This window comes from Oncorhynchus nerka, linkage group LG17, assembly GCF_034236695.1.
Source record: "Oncorhynchus nerka isolate Pitt River linkage group LG17, Oner_Uvic_2.0, whole genome shotgun sequence".
Classification (NCBI taxonomy): Eukaryota; Metazoa; Chordata; class Actinopteri; order Salmoniformes; family Salmonidae; genus Oncorhynchus; species Oncorhynchus nerka.
In genome coordinates, this window is record NC_088412.1 from 38,813,244 (window position 1) to 38,837,920 (window position 24,677).

A 24,677-nucleotide genomic window follows, 5' to 3' on the forward strand; every position below is an offset into this window, starting at 1 on the left:
TTGAGAAAATGGCCTTTGAATGTTTTAGTACACCTACTGGAGAGCTCTTCATTGTCTTCACCCAATTCAGCATCGTTCACACCCTCTTAAGCTTTAGCCCCACCCATCTCTTTAAGGGTTGATCCGAGTGTTCTGTCCTATCGATAACAGTCAAGCACCCAAACTAAGTGGCTAACGTTGGCTAGCTTGCTATCTACCTCCAGACACAAATGTGACAACAGCTCACACTGATCATTTTACTCGCCATAGCAGAGCTGGTTAGGCTGTTTTTATGTTATCCAGAGCATTGGTGACTGCAACTGTGCTGCTGGCAACAATTTACCCTTTTTTGTCAACGTTTACTGACACCGCTCATATTCAATGTGTGTCGAGCGTTTGTAAATTTGTCTGTTATTCTGCATTCTGGCACACTCAGACAAGAGTGCTCTGAAATCAGAGTAGATAGCTAGAGCGAATATACAAGCTACGTCTATCCACAGCTGTTGCAGTGAAATCATGAACATTCTATTGAAATGGATACTTGCATAGTGGAATATGTTGTTAAGACATGTAGCTAGCTAGCTAAACAAACAATTAACCATTATCCCAGCTCATGACCTTACTACCGTACATGAATCTGCAGGCAGCTAACCAACCAGGTTGCTATAAAAAATGTAGCTAGTTAGACTATCTTACCCCTATACATGGATGGATGCTCCTCTCTGTCACGGATGCCATGGTTGCCCTTAGTTTGAAGATGTAATCCAGAGACAGGTGTTTTCTCCATCTCCTTAATTATCATGCTCTAATTCCACTGATTTCAAAACTCGGTCCTCCAGAAAGTGGAGAGCAACACTTATGCAATTCTAATACGCAATATATATATATATATATATATATTAAAAGCTGCGTTAAACAGGATTACCTACATATACTGACCAGCTCAAATAAACAGATCCGCGCTACGCGGCAGACCAATACGAACTCATCTTTCGGCATGTCCAGTCCACTCATTATCTCAACCAATCATGGCTAGCGGGAAGGTTGCTGGCTTTTTCTGTGGGTAAACCATCTAGGCTCGTAATTTAACAGCTGTATTCATATTTATAGATGGCATACAAGTTTGTTATTAAGGCACATGAAAGTAGTGACACGCGACATATGCTAATTTTCCTGAAACAAGATGCCAGTCGAGGACGTGTGAGGCATCTGTTTCTCAAACTAGACACTCTAATGTACTTGTCCTCTTGTTCAGTTGTGCACCGTGGCCTCCCACTCCTCTTTCTAGCCTGTAATCAAACCCACAAATGCTGATGCTCCAGATTCTCAACTAGTCGAAAGATGGCCAGTTTTATTGCTTCTTTAATCAGCACCACAGTTTTCAGCTGTGCTAACATAATTGCAAAAGGGTTTTCTAATGATCAATTTAAAAAAATCTGCCTTTTCCAGCTACAATAGTCATTTACAACATTAACAATGTCTCCACTGTATTTTGATCTATTTTATTTTATTTTATTTTAATGATTAAGGATTTTCCTTCAGAAACAAGTACTTTTCTAAGTGACCCCAAACTTTTGAGTGGTAGTGTATATTAATTATGAAATTGGAGTTATGAATATGGGAACAAAGGGAATAGCCCCTTCAGTGATAACCCAGCCTATCTGGCACTCTAGGCAGGCTCAAGTGAACGCTCAAAGTGATTGAAAAATGTCATACTATTTGAACCTAGGTGTGCTCGACTGACACAGATCCAGTCATTGGAGTAAAGAATGTTCTGGAATGTTCTCTTCCTCCCATGTGGATGTTTGGGTCAGAGAGTTTCCACTGCAGTGGAAGGAAGTTTAGGAGACCCACTCCCTTGACCTGTAACCTCTAATTCTTTACCACCCTAAAGGCTGGCTTCCTGAAAGGCCTTCCTGAAATACCGGCTGTCCACTCAGGGTCATCATTTCATACAACATATTTCTCTCTAATCGGGTGATTGTATCAGATCATACTTACCTACTCCTCTTAGCTCCCTGCCTGTGGAGCATAGGGCAGCAACAAAGTCATGCAATGTCGGAGGGTCCTTTTCAATTGAGATCAGAATAGAGTAGTCTCTATTTGAGATGGCTTAGTAGAGTTTGAGTTTGGTCAGGTATGCCAGGTATGCTTGTGCAGACTGGGTAGAATTGGAGCATAGTCTGTACTCTTGTTATAAACCCAGTTCCTCAGTCCCGCCTACGGAGTAAGTAGAAGTTACCCCTATATTATTCCCCCTGCCAGTGATCCAAAAAGTGTTCCCTTGGCTCAGTGGGCTCTACAGTGCTCTGGTGGTCCTGTACGTATTGATGAAATAGCGATCAAAGGGATGCCCGTGCTAAGATGACCGTTTAAATCAGTTTAGATTTGAATCTTAGTCACAGGACGACCATAGGTCTGATTGTAAATGCCTTTTATCTCCTCTCCCCATCCGTGTCTTCAGGTGATAGAGTTTGACGACGGCTCAGGGTCCGTCCTGCGTATCCAGCCCCTGAGAACCCACAGGGACGAGGCCATCTATGAGTGTACTGCCATCAACAGCGTGGGAGAGATCAACACCAGCGCCAAACTCACCGTCCTGGAAGGTACGATACACCTCTCTCACTCCTTTTCTCTGTCTCTCTCTCGATCATTCTTTTTATAAAGCTTTTTCTCTCTCTCTCTCTCTCGTTCTCACTTATATGCGCAGGCACAAACACACTCCCTCTTTCCCTCTCTCTCTCTGTGTCTGTCTCACTCATCTCTCTTATTCTCCTCATCTATTCCCGCCACAATGAGTTTCTCTGTCTTGATCAGCGAGGCTCAACATGTCCACACAGATTCCAACGATGTCGTTTTATGTCCTGCTACTTTTGGTAGCCTGCTTGGTTGATGAAATAGAAACAATACATCAGTTTGTGATTCGCCCGTAGCTGTTAGATGTACTGATTAGAGATGTGTCTTGACATCTCTATTTTATTACACTTTCCAACCATGAATCTACAATCTGACTGCAGGAATTGCTTTTGTTCTGAAGCTTATAGCTACTGTAGAGGGGTCTGTGTGAAATTCGTTTTTTCCTCTCCTGACAGTGGAAACAACAATTATTTTATCCACACTCAAATTGATAGAGAAATATTTGCAAACATTTCGCCGGCTGGCAGGGTTTTTCCAAATCACCTACTGCAGGAACACATTATCTGGACTAGGAGACGATATTGTAGATACCGTCAGGCTGGCTGGCTTCCTTCCTGGCTTGCTCAGCAAACATAGCCGGGAAACCCCCAAGACTTCCGGAAAACCCCCAAATGGCACCCTATTTCCTGTGTAGTGCTCTGCTTTTGGCTAGTACCCATAGGACTCTTGGAATAGGGTGTCATTTGGGACACATTCTCAGAACTACCAAAGGTTTTGTTAGGCGTGTGGCTGGGTGCTGAGGTTATTGGTGTTAACCGGGATCGGTATAAACTGATCTAGGATCAGATTAATGGCAGAATTACCATCAGTCGGATGTAAATGTATGCAGATAGATAGAGGAGCCAGATAGGGGGGCTTTGTAGCATGTACTAGACTGGTGTCTGATCAGTCTTAATCTGTGTCTCAATTGGCACCATATCCCCTATATAGTGCACTACTTTTGACTAGGGCTCAGGACTCTGATCAAAAGTAGTGCACTACATAGGGTAGGGCACCATTTGGGACATATACATTGGGCAGCCATAGGGCTCTGGACAAAAGTAAGTCACTATGTACGGAGTAGGGTGTCATTTGGAAAGCAACCCTAGTCTGTCTGTGTTGAACAATAGTGCTGCTATGATTGGCAGACATGCTGTCTGAGTACAGTGTGAAGACATCCTCCTGGTATATCGAGTGTGATGTGTTCGGGAGAAGGACATGGCTGATGGTTGACTGTAGGCTGACTCATGGATAAAAGGATTGTGCTTGGGTCACGTTGCTCCCACTCACACGTTACTGTACATCAGCATGTGAAGGATTGGGATCAGGAGGATGACGGAAAGAAAGCAGTCATGTTTTAGACAGAACTCCTGTTTGTTCCCTGAGGTTGAGCCAAGACAGGGAGTGGAGATGATGGAGGAGAGAAGGAGAGTGGTGAGAGTAATGGATGGTGAGAGGAGGAGAGAAGATTGGTGAGCGTAATAGATGAGTGGAGGAGATGAGACAGATGGCATGGCCTATTGGGGGCGTGGCTTTCAGATAGATATTTTTGGCCACCATTGAGTTCTTATTCATTCTTATTCATCATGTTAAGTTTGTACACTGCAAATCTTATTTTTCCTTCAATATTTGTGTACATTAGATTTGTCTTTACAGATATTATTTAAATATTATAACAGATTGATAACTCTCCCAATAGTGGGACATGCATAGGGTAAATGTCAATTTACTCTTGGGTAAAGGTCAATTTATTTGGGTTTTTTCATGAAGTTTTAAATGTTCAACAAGTTCAAATTAAATCCATCATTAAGTTAAAATTTAAAATAGTAAACAATTCAAACAATAAGTACTCAATTCAAATCAGGGAAACCAAATGGTAGTACTCTCCTGTGGCCTGTTCACTCCGTGTGAAGGTCTGATCTGGTCCCTCCTCCGTGCCTCTTCTGGTGGTCTGGTGCTAGAGCTGGTGCTGAAAACTGGTATCTCAAATCAAATCAAATCTAATTTATTTATATAGCGCTTCGTACATCAGCTGATATCTCAAAGTGCTGTACAGAAACCCAGCCTAAAACCCCAAACAGCAAGCAATGCAGGTGTAGAAGCACGGTGGCTAGGAAAAACTCCCTAGAAAGGCCAAAACCTAGGAAGAAACCTAGAGAGGAACCAGGCTATGTGGGGTGACCAGTCCTCTTCTGGCTGTGCCGGGTGGAGATTATAACAGAACATGGCCAAGATGTTCAAATGTTCATAAATGACCAGCATGGTCGAATAATAATAAGGCAGAACAGTTGAAACTGGAGCAGCAGCACAGTCAGGTGGAAGTTGAAACTGGAACAGCAGCATGGCCAGGTGGCCACACACAGTATCTGAATTGGTGCTGGATCTGCAGAAGGGATGAAAGACAACCTGAGGAGCAAGCAGACCCACAAGGGAGCCCCAGACCCAAAGGACAGTGATGGCACTCCCATGTGGTCCACTCGCTCCAGGTTAATATCTGTTGGTCCCTCCTCTGCACCTCATCTGGTGGTGTGACTGGGTCTGGTGCTGGAACTGGGACTGGTGTTGGATCTGTAAAGCGATGGAAGGACAACCTGAGGAGTGAACAGACACACCTGGAAACACAAGACCTGGAGATCAGTGATGGTACTCCCCTGAGACCTGCTTGCAGTGGGAGGGCTGCAGGCCAATGGTAGAGGGGAGTAAAGCTTGCCTCTGCAGAACTACTCACCTCAAGGTCTGCAGTGCGTCCCCTCCTCCTCAAGCAGCTGGTCCAGTTCTGGATGCTGGGGGGTTCTGGGTCCGTGGAATGGGGAGTCAGGTCGGCCGTGGTCTAGCCACTGTTACCCACAAAGCCGCAGACCTAGAAACAGTCTTCACAGACTCCTCAGTCTCCCTCCACAGGAGAGGGAGAGGGAGAGGGAGAGGGAGAGAGAGAGAGAGAGAGAGAGAGAGAGAGAGAGAGAGAGAGAGAGAGAGAGAGACTGTGGGTAATGAGAGCGAGGCATTCGTCATGAAGTGCACACTGGGAGAAAGGCTGAAGCCTGAAGGAGAGACAGAAACCGAGAGATAGTCAACACTAAGATATGGCGAGAGGTTTAAACATAGAGGAGAAAGAGTTTCCTCATTTGTGGAGTATTTATGGCATTCCTCAGTCCTCATCCGCATTCCCCAGCACACCACTATTGCTAATGTTCTGAAATGAATCATTATTGTTAATTGATATTGATGCCCAAGGGATATTGTATGATGATGATGATGCCCTAGGGATATTATATATTGCATATTGATGGTGATGCCTGAGGGATATTGGATATCGTATATTGATGGTGATGCCGAAGAGATATTGTGTATTGCATATTGATGGTGATGCCTAAGTAATTACATTCCAGTCCATAGCACAAAAAAATGCTGCACTATACTGTCGCTGTCTGTGTGTTATGTGGTTGGTGTTGCTGCTACTGATTCTGGTGTTGCGTTCTTTGTCACTGTCTCATCTTGTCCCATGTTGGTGTTAATTTGTATTCTGGCACTCCAGGCTGACTCAAGCAAACTCGCAAAGTATTTGAGAGATTCAAATATCCAGTCTTCCTGAGCAGGTGTGGGTTGTTGCTGTGTTCAGTGGTGTGAACAACAGATTATTACCAGACTAACACGTCCTCGGCCTCTCTAACCCATGTCAGATTAAGCCAAAGAGTGGAGGAAGGATATTATTGTGGCAGCCCAGCACATGTCACCACTGGCCTCACACTATCATGGAGATGAGACCGGGGCCCCACACAGTCTAATTCCCGTGGTCAGGCCTGGCTTTATCACTCTGTGCAGGAACATCAGAGTACAGAGTGGCTTGAATAAGGAAGTCACTGACTGCTGATGGCTAGCTGTGATCATAGCTATGCTGGTCTGAGTCCCAAATCAAGTTTTCAAGTATAAAATGGCACCCTATTCACTATATAGTGTACCTCTTTTGACCAAGGCACACTGTGTTCATAGAGCTCATAAGCCCAAAAGGGTTCTGGTCAAATGTAAAGCGCTATATAGGGAAAGGGGTGCCATTTGGGATGCTGCCCTGGTCTCTGCTGTTAACTGGTGTTCCTCGACCATCAACAAACCCCGCTAACTGGATATAGTCCCCACATCAGGGACAGCAGGGCTATGTTGTGCCAAGAGGCGTCCTTTACTCTGGTTAGTAAAGAGTGAATCTGGAAGGTCCCAATCACAGTAATACTGTTTGTCTGCTGGTTGAAGTAAGCTGCAGTGGAGATACAGTGGTACCTCCATTTTGGGAAGTAGTGATGCTGCTGGGAACTCTATCGTACTGTATTTTTCATCATTGACTGTATGAAAAAGTTAACACGAGAGAGTTTTCTACTGTATGTTGTAACTCCAGCATCCTCCCAATCCTTTTCCATACAGTTCTACAAACAAGCTGACCTTGATTCTGTTTTAAACCATGTACTGTATGGTTATACTGTTATAACTAACACTCTGATGCTAAAATATCATACACACACAAGGGTTAGTTTATTTCAAGATCAGGATCACACTTGATCTTGGACTCACAATTCCAGCATGTAATTGTCTGGGCCAGACTGGGGTGTCATGGACAGCCCAGACCAGGCCTGAATGGTTCCCATTAAATGGTTCCTGGTTCCTGCAGTGAAAACTGGTCCGGAGGAGGAATTAACCAATTTATGAAGGGCCTGATTACACAGAGTTAGAACTCTAACTCCTCTTCTCTATCTCCACTCATACTGCTGCTAGAGAGACTGTCTAGGGTGCCCATACGGAAAAGTAGTATATGGCCTTATATATCAAAGAACATGGCCTACTGTATATTTTTGAAACATATGATCATATATTTAAAACCCATACTGTATATAAACGTGACATATATTTAAAAATGTATGATCATATATTTCAATAACATACAGTACCAGTCAAAAGTTTGGACACACCTACTAATTCAAGGGTTTTTCTTTGTTTTGTATTATTTTCTACATTGTAGAATAATAGTGAAGACTTCAAAACTATGAAATAACACATATGGAATCATGTAAAAAACAAAAAAGTGTTAAACAAATCAAAATATATTATACTCAAAGTAGCCACCCTTTGCCTTGATGACAGCTTTGCACACTCTTGGCATTCTCTCAACCAGCTTCACCTGAAATGCTTTTCCAACAGTCTTGAAGGAGTTCCCACATATGCTGAGCACTTGTAGGCTGCTTTTCCCTCACTCTGTGTTCCAACTCATCCCAAACCATCTCAATTGGGTTGAGGTTGGGTGATTGTGATCTGATGCAGCACTCCGTCACTCTCATGCATGGTCAAATAGCCCTTACACAGCCTGGAGGTGTGTTGATGTCTTGTCCTGTTGAAAAACAAATGATAATCCCACTTAGATTAAACCAGATGGGATGGCGTATCGCTGCAGAATTCTGTGGTAGCCATGCTGATTAAGTGTGCCTTGAATTCTAAATAAATCACTAACAGTGGTACCAGCAAAGTATCCCCACACCATCTCACCTCCTCCTCCATGCTTCACGGTGGGAACCACACATGCAGAGATCATCCATTTACCTACTCTGCGTCTCACAAAAACACAGCGGTTAGAACCGAACATTTGGACTCATCAGACCAAAGGACAGATTTCCACCTGTTTAATGTTTCTTGTCCCAAGCAAGTCTCTTCTTATTATTGGTGTCCTTTAGTAGTGGTTTCTTTGCAGCAATTCGACCATGAAGGCCTAATTCAAGCAGTCTCCTCTGAACAGTTGATGTTGAGATGTGTCTGTTACTTGAACTCTGAAGCATTCTTTTGGGCTGCAATTTCTGAGGCTGGGGACTCTAATGAACTTATCCTCTGCAGCAGAGATAACGCTGGGTCTTCCTCTCCTGTAGCGGTCCTCATGAGAGCCAGTTCCATCATAGCGCTGGATGGTTTTTCCGGCTGCACTTGAAGAAACTTTCAAACTTCTTGATATTTTCCAGATTGATTGACCTTCATGTCTTAAAGTAATGATGGACTGTCATTTCTCTCTGCTTATTTGAAATGTTCTTGCCATAATATGGACTATCTTCTGTATACAACTCTACCTTGTCACAACACAGCTGATTGGCTCAAGATTCCAGAAATTAACCTTTGACAAACTTTTAAAATGCATTCGATTTTAAAAGCAACCTTATGAAGCTGGTTGAGAAAATGCCAAGAGTGTGCAAAGCTGTGATTAAGGTCAAGGGTGGCTAGTTTGAAAAATCTCAAATATGAAATATATTTTGATTTGTTTGAGACTTAATACATGATTCCATATGTGTCATTTCATAATTTGATGTCTTCACTATTTTTCTAAAATGTAGAAAATAGTTTTAAAAAATAAAGTAAAACACTTGAATGAGTCGGTGTTATAAAACCTTTGACTGGTAATGTACTTTAAATGAAGATTCTACATTACTATTGAAATTATTGCATGACAATACAAGGGTTTACTAGTCATATTACCAGGGTTAGAGGTTCCTAGCCCATTATGTTAATTATTTTGATACAACACCTTGCTTGTTTCAGCAATGGGCAACAAAGTTTAGTCATGTTGTTAAGAGTCCATGTTATCACAAAAACGGTCTCAACCGCACGAATGCCTGGCCGTCCCATCTTCAGCCAGCTTTTTCTTCTCCCCTTCCCAGAAAATAAAACGGTTATGACGGTTATTTTCTATTCTTGACATTATTCATCCATAACCGTCGGTTATACAGTTATACGGTAATTGTGCCAGTCCTACAATCACCGTAAGCTAATTCATTGTTACCCAGAAATGATTTGATATTGAGGTAACAACAGCTGAATTGTACCTTTAAAGACGGCTGATGTAGCTTTGGTGCCATTACTAGGAATGATTATTTCAACACTGAATACTGCTTCCTCAAATAACTTACCCCGTGGGACTGAATCTATTTATCAAATGTTTTTCATAAAAATTGTCTCTTTGATAAAGGAAGGCCTCTGAGGGAATATATTGAATCTGAAATAGAATTTGAAATATTTTTTTTGCGGGGGTTATGTTATGTATAATGTCAGTTACTGAATTAGAACCAAGCTTAGTTTCCAGGTCCTCTAGTTTCCAGGTCCTTCTTGTGGAAGACAGTCTTTGTAAACAGAGAAGCTTGGGTGGGTGGATTGGTCCATCAACTATAGGGGTGGTCATGGTACATAGACATCCAAGTAGGGCTGCAATCCTCCCCTATATGTTATAGTTGGAATTGCCCATATTTTAGGAGAGGCCAGGGGTTATACAAATGAAAAATAAAGTCGAACACTCATCTCTCTTTGTTGTGGGTTTATTTGACAAACATTTAATCTAAAGAGACATCTTCCATCATGCAGGCTTTATTTCTTTACTTGGTACATAGATCACAGGTTACCCAGACCAAATGTGGAACCAATCAAAACTCAGTGTTTGACTGATCTCTGTAGTTATTATCATGGGCTTTGTCCTAAATTGCAGCCTATTCCCTATGTAGTACACTACCCTATAAAGCACACTAAAGAGGGAATAAGGTGCCATTTGAGACACATGTATGATCTGTATTATTGTTATTATTATTGTTATTTTTAACACTATTTATGATTTGTATTTTTTTTTACAAGTACACTGAACTAAAAGATAAACACAACGTGCAACAGTTTTAAAGATTTTACTGCATTACAGTTCATATAAGGAAATCAGTACATTTAAATAAATGCAATAGGCTCTAATTTATGAATTTGATATGACTGGCAATACAGATATGCATCGGTTGGTCACAGATACCTTAAAGAAGGTAGGCGTGTGGATCAGAAAACAGTATCAGCATCAGTATCTGGTGTGTCCACAATTTGCCTCATGTAGCGTGACACATCTCCTTCGCATAGAGTTGATCAGGCTGTTTATTGTGGCCTGTGGAATATTGTTCCACTCCTCTTCAATGGCTGGTCAAAGTTGCGGCATATTGTCAGGAACTGGAATAATCTGTCGGACACATCGATCCAGAGCATACCAAACAGGCTCAATGGGTGACATGTCTGGTGAGTATGCAGGACGTGGAAGAACTGGGACATTTTCAGCTTCCAGGAATTGTGTACAGATCCTTGCAACATGGGGCTTGTGCGTTATCATGCTGAAACATGACGTGATGAATGGCAAGACAATGGGCCTTAGGATCTTGTCATGGTTTCTCTGTGCATTCATATTGCCATCATTGTCCATAGCTTACGCCTGCCCAACCATGGGGCACTCTGTTCACAACGTTGACATCAGCAAACCGCTCGCCCACACAACGCTATGCACACTGTCTGCAATCTGCCCGGTACAGTTGAAACCAGGATTCATTCGTAAAGAGCACACTTCTCCAGTGTGCCAGATGCCATCGAAGGTGAGCATTTACCCACTGAAGTTGGTGACAGTCCGGTCAAGACCCTGGTGAGGACAAAAAACACACAGATGAGCTTCCCTGAGACGATTTCTAACAGTGTGTGCAGAAATTAGAGGAAAAATGACAACTTCACTATTTCATAAAATAAATAATCTCTGTTGTGTGATTGCACTTAAATTAGATTTCGCACACCAGCTGTTATTGACAAATAGACACAGACCACCACCCCTTGTTACCAGAGGTACCAGATCTGTCTTGCCGGTGCAAGGAAACCCAGACAACTTTATATTATCCATGTCGTCATTAAGCCACGACTCGGTGAAACATAAGATATTACAGTTTTTATTGTGCCGTTGGTAGGATAGTCTCGAACGTAGCTCATGCAGTTTATTCTCCAATGATTGCACGTTGGCCAGTAGGATGGATGGTAGAGGTGTGTTAACCACTCGTCAACAAATTCTCACAAGGCACCCGGAACTGCGTCCCTGTATTGGCGTCTCTTCTTCACGCGAATGACGGGGATTTGGGCCTGATCCTGTATGTTTTTGTAACATTGTTCCCTGGGGTTATTCCGAATATGGAGGTGCATGGATTGGGGTCAATTGTTTGAACGCAGACACTGGATAAAGTATTGAAAATGCCGGACCAAAAACTGGTATCCTGCTTCTTGAAAGATGCAGATGGTGTGATCTGTATTATTTATGAAGCAAAGCCCAGTGGTTTGTCCTCGGCCCATATGGCTAAGCACTGATCCAAAATTACTTCTGTCATCTTCACTTTGTTTTCTCTCTGTCTTCGCTATTACCTGGAGACGTGCCCAGTGAGATGATAGGATGAGGAGTGGGAGGGAGGTGAGAGGAAGGGGGGGTTATCGACAGAGGTTGTAGGGAGAAAAAAAAGATGGGGAACGAGGGAGGAGGGGATGGGGGAAAGAGTCTGAGGAAAGAAGCAAGGGCAGAGAGGGAGCGAGAGAGATCCAGGTAGGAGGGAGGGAGGAGAGGGAGATAGAAAGACCGAGGGAGTGGCAGTGGAGGGTCCCTTAGGACTGTCTAGCACTGGAGGTAATATATTACTACAGCATACACACAAAAAAATGAGGGTTCCTCAGATCTTTGGGAAGAGCAATGGTTCTATGTGGAACTACAATGAGTTAAATAACCATTGGGGTCTTCAATGGTTATTTACAGTTCCCAAAAGGGTTCTTTGCTCTTTTGGTCGTAATTAAAATGTAGGGGAGGTGGCCCATTAAAATATTTTGGGGCATGGTTTACGCACAGCTTTTTGTGTTTTATGGTACAATGCATTAAATATGAATGGCCAATATTGGTGTCTTGCAGTGATGGGATATTTGGTTATTTTTACAGACTCTGCTCTATTCTGCTCTGTTCTACTTGTCCAGTCAAAATAATAAATCATTCTACCCATTTACAGTAGAGTTGGAAGTTTACATACACCTTAGCCAAATACATTTAAACTCAGTTTTCACAATTCCTGACATTTAATCCTAGTAAAAATCCCCGGTTTTAGGTCAGTTAGGATCACCACTGTATTTTAAGAATGTGAAATGTCAGAATAATCGTAGAGAGAATGATTTATTTCAGCCTTTATTTCTTTCATCACATTCCCAGTAGGTCAGAAGTTTACATACACTCAATTAGTATTTGGTAGCGTTGCCTTTAAATTGTTTTACTTCGGTCAAACATTTCGGGTAGCCTGCACTTCCCACAATAAGTTGGGTGAATTTTGGACCATTCCTCCTGACAGAGCTGGTGAAACTGAGACAGGTTTGTAGGCCTCCTCGCTCACACATGCTTTTTCAGTTCTGCCCACACATTTTCTATAGGATTGAGGTCAGGGCTTTGTGATGGCCACCCAATACCTTGACGTTGTTGTCCTTTAGCCATTTTGCCACAACTTTGGAAGTATGCTTGGGTTCATTGTCAAGTTGGAAGACCCATTAGCAAACCAAGCTTTAACTTCTTGACTGATGTCTTGATGTTGCTTCAATATTTCCACAATTTTCCTCCCTCATGATGCTGTCTATTTTGTGAAGTGCACCAGTCCCTTCTGCAGCTGCTGCTCTCATCAAGGTCACCATCATCCCCACTCCTCTCCCCTGTAACTATTCCCCAGGTCATTTCTATATTTGAGAATGTTTCTCCGTCAACTTACCTGGTAAAATAACGGTTTAAAAAATATATTAAGGGCTTATTGGAGCTGTCATTTGTTACTGAGACTTGTAAGCTTGTGCTTTAAACAGTGTACATTTGGTGATTGCTAGGCATACAAATAAGAGTATTTATTGCTACATTTTAAATGAGGACCAGTTGTGGCCGCAACCAGGCTAGATTGTGAACGACTCTTGGCAGAATGCATTTCTTGACTGCTGGTGATGGTGATAATTAGCCCGATGACACTAAATTATTCCGCTGCTCTGCCGTTTGCTACATACTTCTCATTGCTGAGGAGAAAATAACGTCCGTGGCATGGCTTAAACGTTTGGCCAGAGCAAGGTGTCCGAGTTGCTGGGCAAGGTCATATGCACAGTTGTTCACGAACTGCAGTGCTAAAAACGATTTGTTCTCAAGTTCGAGTTTGTTAAGCAGACGTTGTGTATGTTTTGGTTCTAAAGCGGTGTCCATAACATTCAATAATCAAGTATTTGCTGTCATTCTTGCACCATGCCATCAATGATCAATTCTAAACATATATTTTTCGTCTCTATGCTCATGATCTATTTTCCTGCGTGCATATGACTGAGCAGGTCTATTGGGCCGCTGTCTGAGCCTGATGGGCGTTTATTAATTACTGCTGTATGAATTATTGCAACCAGCACTACGAGGTCAAACGAACGACAAAATAAACGAGTCACTCAGAAAAATGAATCATGCCTCTCGAGCCAGCAAAAATACTCGTTCAAAAGTAACGAATCGTTCGCAAACTGCACATTACTATTGTCTTGTGAAAAACTCACATATGACATTGTGTCAATTGAGAATGGTTGACTAAATCAGTGAGTGGTTCTCAATTCTCTCTTCAAAAAACCCCATCTGTTCTAGGTAGCACACTTGATTCAACTTGGCAATTAACACAATTAGACCTATAGAATTTTAGCTATATAATATGGCTAACCAGAATAAATAAAGAAAATAGTGTGATTCTTCAAAAGGATCTACAAAGTACCTTTCAGATTGAGAAAGTTTATTTATAGAAACATTCTCCATAAAGGTTCTATAAAGAACCATAAAAAAGTGTTCTAGAGTATGTAGCCCCAAAAAGGGTTGTAAACATAGCGGAACTCTTTTTGCTACATAGAACCTTTTTTTAATGGTTCTTTATAAACCTTAGGAAAGTTTTTATAGAACCATACAGGTTCCATTTAGAACCTTATGAGCATGGTTCTTTATTGAACCTTTGAAAATCAACCCAAGCTATCTCAGCTTTTCCCAAACTCAGTCCCCGAGCCCCAAAGGGGTGCACACAGTTTTTTTTCTCTAACACTACACAGCTAATTCAAATGTTCAAAGCTTTGTGATTACTTGATTATTTGAATCAGCTGTGTAGTGCTAGGGCAAAAACCAAAACATGCAATTAACTTTCCTGGTAATATTTAGAAAAAACATGTGTGTGTCTAATTAAATGTGAATGATGAGCAGCGTTTAACAGTCATGTCATTCCCTACCACTCTACTCCAGGAAGTTTATGATCCCACAGCAAATCACCTGGATAGTCTCCACTGCATTGACCGGCACACTGAGACAATGTGCGGCCCAAATGGCACCCGATTCCCTTTACTTATCCCTAACAGGTTAACGTGAATTATTTGAATGGCTGAAAAATATTTGACCTGCTGTAGATGTAGTGCCATTTAAATGGCTAGTGGTTAATGGATTGAACATTCCAAACCTGTCCTGTACTCATTATTACAATGCCTCAGGGAAAATATGGCAATGATTTTGTTAACCGTTGCTTTGGACAAAATCAAGATGTCAATATTTGTGTAATGCTTTTTTGTAGTCACAACAAATCCTGTGATTAACTATGTATATTTTTTTTACATTTAGTTTGACAGACCTAATCAAAATGTCTCGCGATGGGCCTGTCCTCAGATTTTTGCTGGTGGAGTTTTTTTATTTTTGTATAGGGTCTTGTATAAGCACAGAGGCAGAAAATGAGGAAAGAGGGTGGGAGAGAGGGATGTGAGCAGGACATAATGCGTGGAGGATAAAGAGGACATACAGAGACCAGCACACCTGCTGGAGCGAAAGGGGTAGTGAGGGAGAGAGGGAAGGGATAATAGAGGTAGAGCGACCCAGGGAAGGTGTGTGTTTGTGTATTAACCCAATGTTCGTGGGTCTGATGGGCTTTCTATTTAGTTTTTAAAACAACACCGCCGTAACAATTCACGTCAAAAAAATGTAATGCTTAGATGTTGACTTAAATCAATTACAAGCAATATAGGCAGCATACATGGTGAATATTTGCCATTTACCTCTGCTAGATCACATTTATCAATCAAAGCACTCTTCGTTTAAAAAAATTATAATCAAGACATGGATGGAATAAATCGTGTTTATCTTGAACAAATATACAATATGAAAGTTTTCATCACTTGATGTTTATTGCTTTGAACTGAACAAATTGGAAGGACAAATTTTACATACAGTATTTTATGTAAATGACTTAAATGTTATGGAAATGATTAATGAGCCCCATTGAACACAAATTATGGTTGGTCTACACACCAGATGATGGGCATAGTTTTACTGTGTGTGTGTTACAAATGTATTTCTTGCACTTGATGTATCCGTACTGTATCTTCCGGTCTTTGGGTCGACACACATTGCAGCTCTTCTCCTTGTTGCCTCCGCCTGCAATCTAGAATGATGAAGACACTTAGTTCAGCAATTTTACTAACATATCACTCACTCAGCTGGTCGGTGTCTCGGTTATCGAAGCGGATAATCCTGGAAATAATGTGGAAATCTTCCAGAAACATTGTTGCACGGAAAAGTTCTCTGCCAGTTTCTGCATCCCACAGGGATTCTGTGGATTCCCCATTGGATCTGAAAACACCAGCAAGGTTAAGAACCCCAAAGAATGCATGTAAATTACTTTGGTCCATCTCCTTCCGTCTCTCTCCAAAAACACGCCTTCCCTCCAAATTAGCACAGTCCAGAATGATTTTCTGGATGGTGTCTGGGATGTTCAAAAGAAGACATTTTACGAGTAACCGTCGTCCGCGTCGGCCCTGGTTGCATCCTTATCACATTGGCAGCCATGCAGGGTGGCTCATTCCTTTGGCAAGAAGACCATTCAATTTCACTTTTTTTTTTACATCCATATCTCTTTTCCCGCAGGCTGCTGTTGAGCTGGTTGCTGACGGCTGGTCCTGGGTCTGGCTGAGGGTCAATCTCATCCTCTTCTTCCAACTCACTGTCAGACTCCGTATTGACAGAGACATGATCCTCATTTTCCTTTTTAGGAAACATTGAAAATGGGTCCCACAGTCCCGAACACCACACAAAGGGGAAAACAGGTTTCTCCAGCATAGCTACCCATAACATCAACACGCTAATGACGGAGGAGAGTGAGGCTGGCACTTTGCCGTTTTACGCTAGCTAGCATCCAGGACCTCATCGACCACTTCATCTGCATGTTCAAACAAACACCAGGTAGCTAACCAGTCCAAACCGACTGATTTGAGATTTGTCCTCTCTACCACTCTCAATCACATGCACGCACACACACACACACGCACACGCACACAGGCACACAGGCACACACACACCACACACACACACACACCAGGCTGAACTTGGCAGTCTCTAGTCTCTATCCATCAGCAGCACGTCAAGAGTCGACACAAGTGATTGTCCGGGTCCATGTCTCTAAGGGTTCAGAAGAGCTCTGTACATGCAAACACTGCAAACTCTCTTTTTAAAGGTGAAGTGTTGCTCTGGGAGACACTTTAAACTCGATATGCATATGCTCTTGTACTTGACACCAGACACTTGTGTTATTTACACTACATAAACTTCCCTCATTGGTGTGTGTCCCATATGGCACCGACCGGCACTGGTCAAAAGTAGTGCTCTATAAAGGGAATTGGATGCTATTTGAGATTGTTTTTGCTGTTGATGTCCTTCTGAAAAATCTCTTCAGTGTGTATTCTGAAATGCCATTTTGCAGGACTACTCTTGAATGTATTGGATATATACTTTGTCAATTTGGCTCTAACAGAATATCTAAAATAACACCAGCAAAATGTCTGTTTGCCTTGGCCATGATATTGTGTACAGATGGCTTTTGATGTCACTGTGACCTTGATCAGTGTGTATGATGTTTACTATCTGGGTGGCAGGGAAGAGGAGCAGCTATGGGAGTAGGAAACATTACTCCAGCTATTTGTGTGTGTGTGTGGGGGGGGGGGGGGGGGGGGGGTTCCCCAAGAGTTCAAAACACACTAATGCGCATGCAGGCAAATTGTAAACATATTTATTATTCCAATGCCTCTGGCAGAATATGACATTGGATCACATAATGATTTGTAGGAAAATGGGTGTGTAAGAAAACATCAGAAATTATGAACTAACAGTGTTAGGCTCTATTCAATCAGAACTGCTTTAGTCAACATCTGCATAGCCATTGTTTTGGTGGTGTCGGAAGTGGAACTGCGCTGGAGAATCTGTAAAATCTACAAGCACTCCAGGCATTATACCTAAAGCTGAGTCACATTAAGAGAAATCCCATGCGGCCTTGTTTACAAGTTTGAACACTGGAATGTGAGATACAATCTACAGTCCGGTTAGGCTGATAGAAATCCTCATGACTTTGTTTAATGATTTTCAATTCGAGCTTCATTACATTTTATTTAGCCTACACTTTCTCATTCTGAACTTCTATCACGTGTGGGACCGGTGTGGCTTTGTGAAAATGATCAAGAACAGCTGCTCACAGATTTGACAGCGCCAATGTAGTTATACCTCTGACACTGCCAAAACATCATGCGGGTGTCAGCTATTGCCGGTTAACGCTTGATCTGATTGAATCCAGGCCTTTGTATCATACTTCAGTGTATGGCTCACCTATGATGTAATATTTATGCTGTGGGAATGGAAATAATATGTGAGAGTTTGATCTTCAGGAGAATGTCCAGGTCTGTATCATAGACTTATGACCAGACTCAGTAGACATATTAAATGCATCGTTGTATGCTGTCAGTCACCCCCTCTGTGTGTTTTAACTTCAGTATAATACATACACATCACTGATTATTCTTGCCATTAAGAAACATGTCTTAATGACATGTTCAGGAATGACTGTTGTATCCTTATGATTGATCGGGAAATATAAAAAACAAACTACAATGATTTACTGTATTCAGTCTGGATAATATTATACTGTAATGGAGAAAAATAGATGTGGGATGTTAACTTTTGCACGTTACGGTCACTTTATGGTCTGAATTTTCTCTTACCTTTATTTTGCTTAGGTGGATAGAGAAAGCATGACTAATGTAGTAAAGTGATATGAGCAGCAGATAGGTCATTTTGTCTGTGGTGCTGCTGCCTGTTACTGTTCCATCAGTAACAGGCAATGGGACTCCTATTCCCTACACTGAAAAAAAATAAAGGTTCTTTAATGGTTCTTACTAAGCTCTTAAGGTTCCTTGTACAGTGCCTTGCAAAAGTATTCATCCCCTTTGCGTTTTTCCTATTTTGTTGCACTACAACCTGTAATTTAAATGGATATTTAAAAAATATCCAAAACTTTGAACTTCCCACGGCACACAATTAAATCCATTATTAAAAAATGGAAAGCCCACCGAAACTCACGAACCAGGCAAGGAGGGCATTAATCAGAGAGGCAACAAAAAGACCAAAGACAACCCTGAAGGAGCTGCAAAGCTCCACAGCAGAGATGGGAGTATCTGTCCATAGGACCACTTTAAAACATACACTCCACAGAGCTGGGCTTTACGGAAGAGCGCACTGAAAAAAAGCCATTGATTAAAGAAAAAAATAAGCAAATGCGTTTGGTGTTGGCCAAAAGGCATGTGGGAGACTTCCCAAACATATGGAAGAAGATACTCTGGTCAGATGAGACTAGAATTGCACTTTTTGGCCATCAAGGAAAATGCTATGTCTGGCGCAAACCCAACACCTCTCATCACCCCGAGAACACCATCTCCACAGTGAAGCATGGTGGTGGCAGCATCATGCTGTGGGGATGTTTTTCATCTGCAGGGATTGGGAAACTGGTCATAATTGAAGGAATGATGGATGGCGCTAAATACAGGGAAATTCTTCAGGGAAACCTGTTTCAGTCTTCCAGAGATTTGAGACTGGGATGGAGGTTCACCTTGCAGCAGGACAATGACCTTAAGTGTACTGCTAAAGCAACACTCTAATGGTTTAAGAGGAAACATTTAAACGTCTTGGAATGGCCTAGTCAAAGCCCAGACCTCAATCCAATTGAGAATCTATGGTATGACTTAAAGATTGCTGTACACCAGTGGAACCCATCCAACTTGAAGGAGCTGGAGCAGTTTTGCATTGAAGAATGGGCAAAAGTCCCAGTGGCTGGATGCGCCAAGCTTTTGAGACATACTGTACCTCAAGAAACTTGCAGCTGTAATTGCTGCAAAAGGTGGCTCTACAAAGTATTGACTTTGTGGGGGGATGGGGGGTGAATCGTTATGCGCGCTCAAGTTTTCAGTTTTTAGTTGTTGTCTTATTTCTGTTTTATTTCACAATAAAAAAATATTTTGCATCTTCAAAGTGGTAGGCATGTTGTGTACATCAAACTATACAATCCTCCACAAAAATATATATTTTAATTCCAGGTTGTAGGGCAGCAAAATAGGAACAATGCCAAGGAGGTGAATACTTTTGCAAGCCACTGTAAACTTTGGCTTGATCAATAATATTTCAGTTAAGTGTGAGGTTTTTGATGTGGCATCTACGGTTCTTCAGAATTCTAAAAGGTTCTTGAAATGTATGGAAGTCTGCAGATGTGTCCCTTCATATAACACATAAAATTGGCCAGTGTAAACTAGTATTCATTTTTCAGAGTAACATTCCTAGTGTGGATTCAAGCGTTAAAGTAATACTTAGCAATGTAAAAGAACCCCAGTTTTGGCGTTAATAACCAGAGTTGAACCAAAACCACGCCCGTCATTATCATATTTCCCAGCATGCTCTCTTGCAGGTTGATTTAAAAAAAAAAAGTTTTAATATCTATGTTTTTGCATGTACATTGATTGATTAATTACCCTACTCAAATATATATATGATATACATGTTCCTAAACTATTACAATCTGCTACTTGGACTTAATTGCACCCATTACAGAAATTGTTGTTCGAGTTTAGATGTTTGAGCTAGTCTCATATCATAATCTCTGATACCCGGTAGCCATTCTGAATGCATGTTGTGTGTAAATAAAAAATACATATTTATTTATTTATTTGTACTCTTGCTGGATCCCACTAGATATTACACATCACTTTGCAAGCCAGTATATTGTGATTTACAGACTGGATGTGGCCTCTAAACTATGAGTTTCAGGTCACTGTATTAGGATAAAACAAGGCCCTCAAAAGAAGGGGCAAGGTGGAGTTGCAATTCCACGGCTCAGACACCAGACGCATGTGGCAGGGTCTACAGGAAATCGCGGTCTACAAAAACAGCCCCATCACGGACACCGACGTCATGCTTAAAGACAAACTAAACACCTTCTTTGCCTGCTTTGAGGATAATACAGTGCCATTGTCACGGCTCGCTAACAAAGACTGCGTCCCCCCCTCCCCTTCTCTGTGGCTGACTTAAGTAAAACATTTAAACTTGTTAACCCTCGCAAGGCTGCTGGCCCTAGCCGCATCCTCAGAGCATGTGCAGACCAGCTGGCTCGTGTGTTTACAGACATATTCAATCTCTCCCTATCCCAGTCTGTTGTCCCCACATGGTTCAAGATGGCTACCATTGTTCCTGTACCCAAGAAGGCGAAGATAACTGAACTAAATGACTACCGCCCCATAGAACTTACTTCCTTCATTATGAAGTGCTTTGAAAGGCTAGTCAAGGATCATATCATCACTTCGCTGACCCTCAACACTACTGTCCCGTCAATGTCGATTGACTCACAAGGGTGTGTGCTCAGTCTTCTCCTGTACTCCCTGTCACCCACGACTGAGTGGCCATGCACGCCTCCACAAAGGTGTGTGCTCAGTCCTCTCCTATACTCCCTGTTCACCCACGACTGCGTGGCCATACACGCCTCCAACTCAGTCATCATTTGCAGATGACACAACAGCCTGATCACCAACAACGACGATACAGCCTACAGGCAGGAGGTGAGGGCACTCAGAGTGTGGTGTCAGGAAAACAACCTCTCACTCAACGTCAACAAAACAAAGGAGATGATCGTGGACTTCAGGAAACAGCAGAGGGAGCATCCCCCATCCACATCGACGGGACAGTAGTGGAGACGAGGGAAAGTTTTAAGTTCCTGTGCAACAGCGCCTCTTCAACCTCAGGAAGCCAAAGAATTTTGGCTTGTCACCCAAAACCCTGACAAACCTTTACAGATGCACAATCGAGAGCGTCCTGTCAGGCTGTATCACAGCCTGGTACGGCAACTGCACCACCCTCAACCACAAGGCCCTCTAGAGGGTGGTGCGGTCTGCACAACATATCACCGGGGGAAAACGACCTGCCTTCCATGACACCTACAGCACCCGACGTCACAGGAAAGCCAAAAAGATCATCAAGGACCATAACCACCCAAGCCACTGAGGTCAGTACAGGTGCAGGTGCATCAAAGCTGGGACCGAAAGATTGAAAAACAGCTTCTATCTCAAGGCCAATAGACTGCTAAACAGCAATCACTAACTCAGAGAAGCTGCTGCCTACATTGAAACCCAATCACTGGACACGTTAATAAATAGGTCACTAGTCACTTTAAACAATGCCTCTTTTAAATAATGCAACTAATATTGTTTAGATATCTTACATTACTCAGATCACATGTATATACTGTATTTTATACCATCTACTGCATCAATATACTTATATGTACAAATTCTCATTCACGCCTTTAGATTTGTCTGTATTAAGTACTTGAAGGGGAATTGTTAGATTAATTGTTAGATATTACAGCACTGGCGGAACTAGAAGCACAAGCATTTCGCTACACTCACATTAACATGTATGTATGTGACCGATTTGATTTTGATTTGTCCCGAAGCCACTCCTGCGTTGTCTTGGCAGTGTGCTTAGGGTCGTTGTTCTGTTGGAAGGTGAACCTCACCCCAGTCTGAGGTTCTGAGCATTCTGGAGCAGGTTTTCATCAAGGATCTCTCAGTTCTTTGCTCCGTTCATCTTTGCCTCAATCCCGACTAATCTCCCAGTCCCTGCCCCTGAAAAACATCCCCACAGCATGATGCTGCCACCACCATGCTTAACCGTAGGAATGGTGCCATGTTTTCCCCAGATGTGATGCTTGGCATTCAGGCCAAAGAGTTCAATCTTGGTTTCATCAGACCAGAGAATCTTATTTCTCATGGTATGAGAGTCCTTTTGGCCAATTACAAGTAACTGTTATGAGCCTTTTACTGAGGAGTGACTTCTGTCTGGCCATTCTCCGATAAAGGCCTGATTGTTGGAGTGCTATAGCGATTGTTGTCCTTCTGGAAGTTTCTCCCATCCGCACAAAGGAAATCTAGAGCTCTGTCAGCGTGACCATTGGGTTCTTGGTCACCTCTCTGACCAAGGCCCTTCCACCCTGATTGCTCAGTTTGGCCGCACGGCCAGCTGTAGGAAGAGTCTTGGTGGTTCCAAACTTCTTCCATTTAAGAATGATGGAGGCCACTGTGTTCTTGGGGATCTTCAATGCTGCAGAAATGTTTTGGTGCCCTTCCCCAGATCTTTGCCTCGACACAATCCTGTCTCGACGCTCTACAGACAATTCCTTTGACCTCATGGCTTGGTTTTTGCTCTGACATGCAATGTCAACTGTGAGACCTTGTATAGACTGGTTTTTGCCTTTCCAAATCATGTCCAATCAATTGAATTTACCACAGATGGACTCTATCTGTTGTAGAAACATCTTAAGGAATCAATGGAAACAGGATGCACCTGAGCTCAATTTCATGTCTCATAGAAAAGGGTCTGAATACTTACGTAAAAAGGTATTTCTGTTTTTATAAGCAAAAATGTCTAAGAACCTGGTTTCGCTTTGTCATTATGGGGTATTGTGAGAGAAATGAATGCATTGCCATAACCATGTCTATGTAACTAGCAAACACAGAAATTGGTAGTACTGGTAAGTCTACAATTCACTCCAAATGCACCCTGGGAAATGTGCAAATAAGGCTTAAAACCTTACAGCAGGGCTATTCAATTCCGATCCTGTCGAAAAAAATCTGGTTTTAAATGTTTGTATGGTTCTTCAACGAACCATCCCATGTATGGTTCTTCAGAGACTTTAAAATGGTTCCCTGTAGCATCGCTCTCAAGAATCTTATTTGGTTCCAGCTTGCACCTTTATTTTTAAGAATGTATGTAATGCACTACATTTGACCAGGGCCCATAGGGCTCTGGTCAAAGGTAGTGCACTATATAGGGAATAGGGTGCCATTTGGTATCAAGCCTGTACATCTCTAGCCTGTACGTCTCTAGCCTGTACGTTTCTAGCCTGTAAAGTCTCTAAACTACAGCTAACCTTGCATGTCTTCCAAATGGCTTCCTATTTCCTACACTTGACCAAAGATTGTTAAAGTAGTGCACTAGGTAAAGCATATGGTGCCATTTGGAACACTGGCAAGGTTAGCTGTTTTCATCCAACGACGGAATACAGCATGAGTAAGTGTGTACTACATCATGACTAAACATTATCCCAGGTGATGCATGGGTGTCATTTTGTGTCAGAAAACTAACAACATTTACAGTTCTCTCACACCTCAAAATGATGGGCTAGTCTTCTCCCCAGTCAAATATTTTCTTTCTCACTCTCTCTCCACCTCTCTCTCTGGGCTTGTGCGACATTGCAGCCAACATTTGCAGGAGATCGCCGACTGACTGATCTACAAATCACCTTGCATCATAAATAATAACTTGTTATTATTTGTCGATCAGTCAGTCAGTCACAATTTACCCATTTATTTATTTATTTCACCTTTATTTAACCAGGTAGGCAAGTTGAGAACAAGTTCTCATTTACAAGTGCGACCTGGCCAAGATAAAGCAAAGCAGTTCGACAGATACAACGACACAGAGTTACACATGGAATAAAACAAACATACAGTCAATAATACAGTATAAACAAGTCTATATACAATGTGAGCAAATGAGGTGAGAAGGGAGGTAAAGGCAAAAAAGGCCATGGTGGCAAAGTAAATACAATATAGCAAGTAAAACACTGGAATGGTAGTTTTGCAATGGAAGAATGTGCAAAGTAGAAATAAAAATAATGGGGTGCAAAGGAGCAAAATAAATAAATAAATTAAATACAGTTGGGAAAGAGGTAGTTGTTTGGGCTAAATTATAGGTGGGCTATGTACAGGTGCAGTAATCTGTGAGCTGCTCTGACAGTTGGTGCTTAAAGCTAGTGAGG

General features: G+C 42.1%; 1 protein-coding gene across 1 annotated transcript in view; it reads left to right on the forward strand.

The window, feature by feature from the left end:
* ptprfa (protein tyrosine phosphatase receptor type Fa) overlaps positions 1-24,677 on the forward strand; it is a 441,814-nt gene that overhangs the window by 222,017 nt on the left and 195,120 nt on the right. Inside the window, 1 exon segment of the mRNA XM_029686556.2 lies at positions 2,444-2,585. Within this exon segment, the coding sequence (XP_029542416.2) occupies positions 2,444-2,585 (142 nt within the window).